The following is a 10,482-nucleotide window of genomic DNA, read 5'->3' on the forward strand; positions in this document are numbered from 1 at the left end:
TCAGTGAGACTACTCATGTCTTCAGTATTTCACAGCTGGTTAAGTTTTTGGCTGAATCAGGGCCATTAACATTTATAAATATGAAATGACTCCTGGAAATATTTTTAAGGCTTAAAAATTTTATTTGCTTCTGAAATTTGATATTATAAATTCCCTCATATGTTATCCAGTACAACTATTATCTAGTGTAATTAGTGTTAATGGTAGCTTTTGGCTCATAAACATAATCAACAGAAAAAAAAAAAGCTATTGCATGAACAATCAGAACACCTGCTGTCTTAATTTTTTTGGTTGGAACACTAAGTTTAAGTATATTTACCTTATCTTTGATCTTGTCAGCTCTGGCATCCAAAACCTGTTTTTTACTTTGCTCCTGGTTATATTTGCGGCCTCCAGCTCCTGAGGTTATAGCTTTCGCTTGTCCTGCAGATGTGGCAATGCTAGTTGACAGTACAGATGTGCTGATACCAGATACCGCAGTGGCACTGTTCCCATTCAGTGATCCATTTACGCCTTGAGAAGACAGATTTTAAAAAGTGACATTTACAAAATCTAAAATTAGAGACACTTTCTTTGAGATGTTCTAGTAACACTAACCTAGCTTGCACAAAAGCGTAACAAGATGCCAGACAGCTATAGGCTACTCCCATCGTAGACTCAAATAAAAAAAATATATTGCTATCCAAGAATCACTGAGTTGTTCATGGACTTATTTTAATCACAAAGGGTGGAGCACCCATAATTTAAAGGGCAGATATTTTAACTCTCTTAAATAAATAAAAAAAAAATCTGAACTTGTCTGTTTTCAAACACAAGCTATCTCAGAGTTTAACCAGGGGCAGAAAATGATATGCTGAAGTGAAAATAGGCATACACCAGCACACACCACACACCCAAAATATACATTGCAGTAAATCTCACAGGACAGTTTGCTTCCAATTTGGAGTATCAACCAGCTCCAGAGAAAACTGTACAAAGCCTAAGAAATTTAAAGAGTGTGGGGATACGTAAATGGGGGGGATGAAGTTGTGGGAATCCTATCTGAAATAACATCCACGTTCTAGCTTGCTTAATTATCTAACAAGAAACATGGCTTTCATGAAGATATCCAAATCCACACAAATGTGCTATTCTACAATTCCAGAACCCTTATCAGATTGATTCTGGAAAACTCATCAGTTCCTAAAAGCTACCAAAGCTTTAAAAAGCAGCTTTGATGGTACATGAAATGAATTTATACTGCATCTTCAAAAGAGGTGCAATACCACTACATAAGACTGGTTCAAAGGCAAGAAAGCTTTCTGATGTCACTGGGCTAACCTTCCTGTGATCCTTTAGCCCCATCCCTCCTTCTGTACCTTCACCCACCCAACAAACAACTACCTGGTGCCTGCTTCCTCCATGCAGAGGAAGGGTATTCACTATGGAAGTAAACGGACTCCAAAATCAACCCACAAACTTTAAGAGAAAAACCTTTCTTACTACTCAATCCCAGACAAACTATGAAAGGATAATGAAGGGGAAATACGTTAGTAGAAAAGGTATTTAGTTATTTATTGACAGCCCATATTTGTATCTCATACTCAGCTGACAAAATTAAACTCAAAGAATTGTTTAGGAATGGGAAGAATGACGACAAAGAAAAGTAAAGCTCAAATTCCATTTCTTTCTGCAAATGTGCCAGTTAAATACAAATTTATTCACACTACAACTTCAGCTGTTACCTTTTTCTACACTGCCTCGATTATTTTTCCCTGTAGTTCTTGAGTGGAATGAAGCAGAATCAGCAGGAGGCGCAAACAGTGGTGGAATTCCCAAGAGTGGTGGGAAAAAAGCTGCCCCGGTACGAGAGTGCACATCCGCTGTTCTCCACCATTCTGTACCACAAGGAAAATAAAAACAAACTTCAGTTGTTCCAACCATATATTTAGATATTTCTGTAAGCATGTTCCTGCACATAATTTAGAGCAGATTTATATAAATTCTGATGGAGAGCAAGAAGAAAATACAACTCTTATTGAAACAATTAACATAAATTGCATGGATTTTCTGTGGGAATTATTGTCTTTTAACTCATTCTGGTAAAGATTTCAATGCAGTTTTACTATACGTATTTGGGGGAGGGGGGAGAGATGGGAAGCTATAATACAAATGTGATCACACCACAATGAAACTGCACATCTTACAAACAAGATCAATACTCACAGGTCACTCTTGAACATTCATTATTACCTACTAGACTTCCTAAATCAGGACTATGGAAAACCAAAATGGCTTTAAGTTACCTCTTGAATCTCAGTCTTGAAACACTCAAGGTCTCCATCATAAAAACAAATCTGAAGCAGTGCCTCATGAACTGACCGATTTCATGTAAGAAACTGAGCAGCTCTATACCTGCTCCGAGAGGTTTCTACCCTGGAGTTTGACACTGGATCTGAAAAACGCAATCTGTTCATTTTTTTCTGTAAAATCCCTACTAAAATAGCTGTTGCACAACCAGATATGGGGCTAAATTGTGATACGCTGCTGTTTACATAAATTCAAGTGGCTTAGCGGAAAATAAAGATTTCCTTTAAAAAACAGTCTAATACTTATAAAATTTGTTTCTATTGCTGTTTCTAACTTTCATCTTAAGTGATTAGTTCCCGCTCTCCCCCCCCCAAGAAAATGAAGTTTAAGTGATTTGACATGGTCCCTACAAATTTCCAATTCAGAAGTTCTTTGCAGCAGCAGCAGCAACTATTCAGAGTTTTTATGTAACCCTCTAATACAGATTTTTTTGAGATTCTGCCAGACCCAGCTAACTATATTTTGTTTGTAAGGCACTCCTAAACAGCCACGTAAGAGGCAGATACAGTGCACTACGCTTTGATGATAATTCTGTGCTTACATGGGAGTCCCAAGAGGGTGCATGGATTTACCCAAAGGGACTTCTTCAGTGTCAGGATCATATTTTATAGTCGCTGCAGTGGCGACAACATTTTGGAATGAACATGTTTACTACTCAACAAGAGACCAAAACATGAAGTATAATTCAAGTGGAATCTTTTCAAATCCTTCTAAAAGGAAAAAAGAACTCTTACAAGAAGATCCCATTTTGAAAATAATATAAAAGAGAGAGAAAAAAACCCAACTCATTAATATTTTGTCAGGAAAAAAATACTCTTGCAAATGTCTCTCAAAACTAACACCACTACCACCCAAAACCAAACCAGACATTATATCACATTACCAAAAACAGAAGAATCAGAAACATAACAGATAAATGCAAATGTGACAAAGGCTAGAAACATGTTTCAACTATATTAAACCTAAATCTGACAAGCAAGTGAATATAAAATAATTAAACTATTGGAAGAGATGGTGATTATACAGGTCCTACACTGGACATGCAGTTTTGTGACAGTCTTCAAAAGGTAGCAAAGGTAAATGTTTTAGCATAGTTCATTCATACAAAAAAGCTATTAAAACACTGTGCTTCTTTATGTTTGAAATATCAGATTTGTAAGTATACTTTCCAGTCATATAGTGAAAACTTTATGATACAACATTAAAACACTAGGAACTACATAGGAAGGAACAATCTACAAAGGTAACAGGAAGCACTAGGTAAAAAGTAAGTCTTTTCTGACTTCTATGATTCTTTGACTGCATTCCTCCTCTTGAAAATTGCTTCTTTAGGGCTTCTTATATACAATTACCATTTTATAAAACCCAGAAAAAGACAGGGTTGTGACATTCACTCAATGCAGCAGCACCTTAAATAATTTCCCTGTGATTAGCTCAGAATGCACAAAACTTGTGGTTTGGCTCACTGGGATGCTTCACTCCTTGAAAGGAAAAATATCAAGTTCTGTACATTATCAAGATGAGAACTGTGCCAGAAGAATAGAAATTCTGTTGCATTTTACACACATGCATTACCTGTGTGGTTAAAAGAACTATACTGTATAGCTGAGCTAGATTTAGTCTAACAAATTTTAAGGCTTTTATTTCATATTCCTATAAAATAAACATTAAGAAGGAAAGTGAACATTAGCTACAGAATAATAAGGATGTTGCATGCACTGATTAGGACTATGAATGAATACATAAATGACATTCGAAGCGCCAGTAAAACCAAACCTTAACCTGCCAATCTAAATGGACATTGAAATTGTAAAAACAACATAGATCACTCCTACAATACTACAAATAGTTAGGTAGCCTAAGATAACTTCCTACATTAACTATGTATTGTATTATCAAGACAATAAGACAGTAAACGAAAATAGTTTCATTCATAGTTTCCAACATACACGCTTACTTACTTAATCAAAAAAGCACCGTTACAGACAGGAGTGTCTCGGTTGCTAACTGAAACATTTAAGAACATCACAGAAGGCCAGATAATTGTCAGATGCACAGAGTTCTTTCATTCCTACTTCAGCAAAATTAAAATTTTCGCAATGAAGGAAGTTTATTTTACAGAGTAGACTGAAGTCAATGGAAGCCATGCACAATTACCATTTTTTAGAATAAAGCTTTGAGTATTTATTATTTTACTGCACTAATACCTATTATATGTCTGTTACTGAACTGAATGAATGATTTTATATACAAAAAATCATTGAATTTTTTCATGAAATAATACATTTAGTGAATTAATACATCATACCAATGGATCAGTAGTGCCTGGTTTTTGAAGAATTTTACCCCTCCTTACTTCATCTCTGCATGTGTATCTTCCAGATGTTTTTGCTTTGTTTAGGTATGTATATAGTATCTCATTATCCACCCAGTAACAAAGTTCTGCTTTTGCTCCTTTAGCACAATAAGTAAAACATTGTCATTCACGGCAAATAAAACTTAAAAAAATACTAAGAGAACTTGTTGATATATTTGCTCTAGGTTTTTAACCAGTACATAATCCCGCTCCCCTCCATTTTACTGGGGGGGGGGGGGTCTCTCTTTAAGAAAGAACCTCTCCTCCTCATAAAGAAAACTTTTTTTCAAACTACAGAAAAAATAAATTAAGAAAATATCATTAAGTACTTTGGAGAATGCACTGCAATATTTAATGTATTTTAGAAAGCTCTGTTTCCTCAGGGGTAAGATTTACAAAGTTTGCAAGACACAGGAAAACACTAGCTCAGTAACTGACACCTTGAGGTGGAAGTTAGATGCATTATTTTGCATGCACCTATCTCTTGCAATATGTTGGAATTTTAAAGAGTGGGAGACTACTAAAATCCATTAAACTGAACTTACAAGGTGCCACCAAAAAAACCCCATTTAATTATGAATAAAAACAAGTGCAAATAGCTCACGCTGGACAATCCTAAACAGTACCCAAATGATAACTCTACGGTACTTCCACGCGTTTGAATCTCCCTGGTTTCCTACAACCTGGTATTTGTAGGCCAGAGAAAAAGCAACAGTTTACCCGGGGTATATTCTGTACTGCAGCATGGTCTCCTGAGCCACAGCACTCCAAGAGCAGAATACTCGCGCCGCAGCGCAACTGCCTATAAACTAAGACATGTCTAGTTCAGGCACAGCTCCACATTGATGCTCACAGGGTTAAATCACCCCCTCCTTCAAAGTTACGTGCATCATCACCCTTTCGTAGAACATACAGATGTACATGCACATGCATGAGTTATATCTTAGGCTTCTGTTTCATCAACATTCAAACCCATTTAGACTCCTGATTCTCCGCTAAAAAGTGTCTTAAGAATTTTTGAGACTTTCTCATGGTCTATCATCAACAGATGTAGAAAAACGCTTGAGTCTTCTTATCTATCAATCACGGGGTGAACTCAGAAAAACAAGTAAAAAGAAACTTTTCCAAGTTTGAATAGAATTTCCACCAGTACAGGTAACAGACAAAAACCACATTTACAAAGGAGAACAGGTCCCGTCTTAGTACTCGCTGACTACTTTTTAAAATTGAGGTTAGGCAATCAACACATCCATGTAATGAAGAAGGATGTTATGTTGTGATGGAAAGAATAAATAATCTTATGTACTATTTGGATTTAAACGGTCCTTAGAAGACCACTATGGAAAAACTGTTCCCGAGAAACTCAGAAAATTTGAAACCATGCATCTCTTTCCTCTTATCAAGACTGTTCTGGATTTAAACCAAGCGTAGCTTCGAGAGAACTGAAACCACCTACTCGTTGATGTAAAACAAAATCAAAGTTTGCCTGGGGGATGAGGACAGTTAACCCTCTTCTGAAGTTTAATATTCTTTGTAACAGATGTTTACCTGGAACAGGCGCTAGTTGGGGATGTGCTGCTAAGGCTGTGGGTGTACCAAGTGTCCCCAAGCCACCAAACTCTGAATGCCCTGAGCTGGCTGCATGCAGACCAAAGACTGTGTGGCTGACCATTGGGAAGGCACTCGACACAGTGGACAGGTTACACGGCTGATCCCCAGCTGTTCTGAATGTATGTCCTGAGGGGAAAAAACAACACTTAAAATTGCACTATCAAAACACACGCTACATCATGTGAAGTCCAACCTGAAGTCAAAAAAAAGAAAAAAAAAAAACACCAAAAAAACTTATTAAAAAGCTTTTGTATTTTAGAAGCTATCATTAAGTTTTACACATAGTATCTTTTACTATTGCCATTCTATTCCTATAACACTGAACGTATCTGAAAATATTAACAACCCTACCAAAAGATATTTTAAGTAAAAGTGGAAAAAAACATATATTTTCCATGGCAGTTTCTGTTAGAAGAGGAAAATAGCCTCTTTCCTTAACATAGTGGGTTCAGAAGCAGAGGAAGATCCTTTTATAAGCAGAACTACTTGATGTATCTACTCTTAATATATATAAAAACTCCCCATTTCAGAGATCAAAAGGGGCCTACAAACCAGACATTATACAAACTAATAAGGAAATATACAAAGCAACAAAAAACCTTGCACATGTTCTGGAAATTTAAAGAAAGAGCTCAAAACTCTGCAACTTCTTCAGTCTTTTTGACATCTAAAATGAAATGTGTGTAATCAAGTTTTAGAAAATAATTTAAAGAAATTTTCATTGATCACGATCAAATTATGTATCCTTTGGTACTTCTATATTCAGTCATTTCTGATAACAAACATACAAAATTGAATTTCTAGGAAAGGCAATAATTTTGCTTTGTAGAAGTTGTGAAACTGCTACTATATTCCTAAAATACTTTGTTCCATCTTTTTAGCTAAGGTCCCATATAATTTACATTACATTAAACATAGCTCACTTGTCTATAATTTCTGAAGATTTCTGAAGTTCACAACTTTATTTAAAACTCATAAAATACTTGACCAAAGAAGAGGAAAAGTTAAATTACTTTGTTTGACATGAAAAAAGTCATGTTTGAGTGACTTAAGCAGTCCATTTAAAGCTACAAGCTTACATATATGTCATAGTTGTTTAGTGTTCATTTTTGGAAGACTGTTTTTTTTTGGGGGGGGGGGTAGTATTTGATAGCCTCTAACTTACAGCTAAGAACGCTTTTTTCAAAATACTTGTTTGCAAGAGGTTATCTTTCAAGTAGATGGACTTGAGTAATAATGTACTAAAAAGTCAAGGAACTGAGTAGGAGAGACATGTCCAAACAACTGTCTAGTCCTCTTTTAAGAAGAAAAACAAAGAAGAGCTACCTAATCAAAGAAACAGCCATATACATAAAAGGTCTTCAATCTGTGACTTAGGCACTCTTCAGAAAACAAAAACAAACGAACAAAAGTCTAGTGTCAATAAGCTTAGGGGTCTGTGGCATGCATTTCTATTAGAAAACATTTAGAATTTGTATACACACATTTAAAAAGATGGGAACCACTGGAACAAAACACAGAGAAACTGGTTTTTGGTCAGACTACATGAAGGCCTCTCATTATTTTGTTTGTTTTGGTATTTTGGTTCTTCTCTCTCTTAGCAAATTTACCCGAAGTGAAAGAGGGTTCCCAGAGAGCTTGTGCAGAGGCTTTCAAGACCTGACTGGATAAAGGCCTGAGTGACCCTGTGACTGATCCTGCTTTGAGCGGCAAGTTGAGCTAGACACCTCCTGAGGTCCCTTCCAACCGGAATCTTCCCGGGATCTTATGATCTTCCAGGCACATTAAGCATGTAAAAGCAGAGACTGATAAAAACCTGTTGTTGTATCACTCCTCACTGAAAACTCAAGACAATATCCCAATGATTTTTTTTTTTAATTTCAAAGCCATGCTTCAGAAATACACACTAATCAATTCCATTCCAACCATTTAAATTCCTCTTTTCAGAAATTCTTCCTTTTACAGTTCTTCACCTTATTTTCATACCATTACCTCTCTTTGTAGTATCAATTTTAATCTGTCAATATTGTCAGTTACAACTTCTTAAGAGCCAGGAACCAGCTTTGGTTTTGTTTTCTTTTTAAATCTATACAGCTAAGAAAACTTGTCCTGACCTTTCAATGCATAATACATGAAAATAACAAGAATCTGTACTACCACAACCACTTCCTTCTCTACTTCCACATGTATATAAGACCACTTTATTTATAACTTGCTTATATTTAGAACCTAAACACCTCACATGCCATTTTACATGCGTGACAGATATACATATACTTAAAAATATAGTAAATATTTAGTAGTGAATAAAAAAATGTTCTTTCCATTGACTATGGATTTTCTTTTTCGCTTCTAAATCAAATTCCTAATTTACAGAAATCTTGACAGTGTTCTGTGCTATTACTGTTCCTTACAATTGACATCTTTTCTCTGTATTTGCTACTATTTACAGGTATAAGCATAAAGCCCATTTTAAGCTTCTTTCTAGTAATCTGTATGAGCTTCCAGAACAACTTTCTAATATGACTTTTGACACTAGTATGGCTATATACCATGATGATGCATTTCCCATCATTGCTGCACATAGTAGGCATGTTGAAAACTTCTATGATCATCATATACCTAACTGTCACTGTTTCTAACCAGATCAGGACATGCTTAGAGAACCAACCAATGTAAGGCTAAGGCCACTCTCTAACATCTTTGAAAGGTCATGGAGACCAGGGGAGGTCTCCAACAACTGGAGAAAGGCAAATGTTGCACCCATCTTCAAAACAGGCCAAAAGGACAATCAAGGGAACTACAGGCCAGGCAGCCCAATCTTGATCCCTGGGAAAATCATACAGTGAACCCTCTAGGAACACATTTGTGGGCATGTGAAGGAGAAGGTGATCAGCAACAGTCAGCACAGATTTATCAAGAGTAAATCATGCCTGACAACCTGATTGCCTTCTACGATAAAACGACTGGATTTGCGGTCAAGAGGAGAGCAGAGATGGCATTTACCTCAACTGTAGCTAGGCTTTTGATGCTGTCTTCCACAAATATTCTTGTATTCAATTTAGGAYGTTACMRTCTGGAYAGGGTGACAACTAGATGAGTAAAAAACTGGTGGGATGATCAGGCTCAGAGGAAAATGGTTAACAGGTCCTACTCTACCCGGATGCCTGTGACAAGTGGGAGCGCTGCAGGGGTCTGTCCTGAGACCTGTCCTGCTTAACATCTTTATCAATAACCCAGAGGACGCAATGGAGTGCTCATCAAGTTTATGAAAGACACCAAACTCAGGGGAACAGTCAATACACTCAAAGACAAGGCTATGAGGGGGTCCTAGACAGGCTGGAGGAAGGGACTGCCAGGAACCTTACAAAAGGTCCTAACAAGGACAAATGCAAGGTCCTGCATCTGGGAAGGATTAACCCTTTGCAATGATAAAGGCTGAGGACTGACTGGCTGGGGAGCACCTCTGCAGAAAAGCTCCTAAAGGTTTTGGTAGACAGCAAGCTGAACACGAGCCAGCGGTGTGTCCTGGCAGCAAAGATCAACAGCATCCTGGGCTGTATAAACAGGAGCACAGCCAGGAGATTGGGGAAGTGATTATGCCCCTTTTTTCAGCATTCTTCAGATCACATTTAGACAACTACATACTGTTTAGCCCCCCAGTACAATAAAGACATCGACTTCACAGTTGACCTTGCTTTGATCAGAAGGTTGGACTAGAGGATTTCCTGAGGTCCACTGCAAACTGAATTATGTTTTATGATCCTTTGTCTACACATACGTAGAGACCCAAGCTAGCTCTGAAATAACAACTAAAAGCTGCCAGAAACACTCTAGCTATGAACCTCTGGGCAGGCCAATTTACTGTACTTTTCAACAGGATTAATCAGCTCATGGATCACCAGCACAAGTGGTAGTGGTTAACCTAGCCAGCTTGACTTTCTCTTTGCTGTGGTTTATTAAACCACAAACACTTCCCCTAGGTATCTTGGGGGGATCACATTCACGTATGTAAAAATTCTCTCACTGTGAGGAGTGTTGCACCTAAAGTAATTTGCCCCTTTACCCTCACACAGAAACAGCACCGGCAGAATTTTCAGTAAACACCTTTCTTGAAGAGAGGAGGAAAACAACCCCCTCTATCCTTTAGGCACTGTTCGGAATTG

General features: G+C 37.2%; 1 protein-coding gene across 1 annotated transcript in view; it reads right to left on the reverse strand.

Moving 5' to 3' along the window:
- The window catches only part of BAZ2B (bromodomain adjacent to zinc finger domain 2B), a 167,369-nt gene that overhangs the window by 70,633 nt on the left and 86,254 nt on the right, over positions 1-10,482 (reverse strand). Inside the window, exons 3-5 of the mRNA XM_026087565.1 lie at positions 6,254-6,442; positions 1,725-1,877; positions 320-513 (exon numbers count right to left, since the gene is read on the reverse strand). Of these exons, the coding sequence (XP_025943350.1) occupies positions 320-513; positions 1,725-1,877; positions 6,254-6,442 (536 nt within the window). The remainder of the gene's footprint in view (positions 1-319; positions 514-1,724; positions 1,878-6,253; positions 6,443-10,482) is intronic.

The sequence above is a fragment of the Apteryx rowi genome, unplaced genomic scaffold, assembly GCF_003343035.1.
Source record: "Apteryx rowi isolate R43461 unplaced genomic scaffold, aptRow1 scaffold_720, whole genome shotgun sequence".
Taxonomy (NCBI): domain Eukaryota; kingdom Metazoa; phylum Chordata; class Aves; order Apterygiformes; family Apterygidae; genus Apteryx; species Apteryx rowi.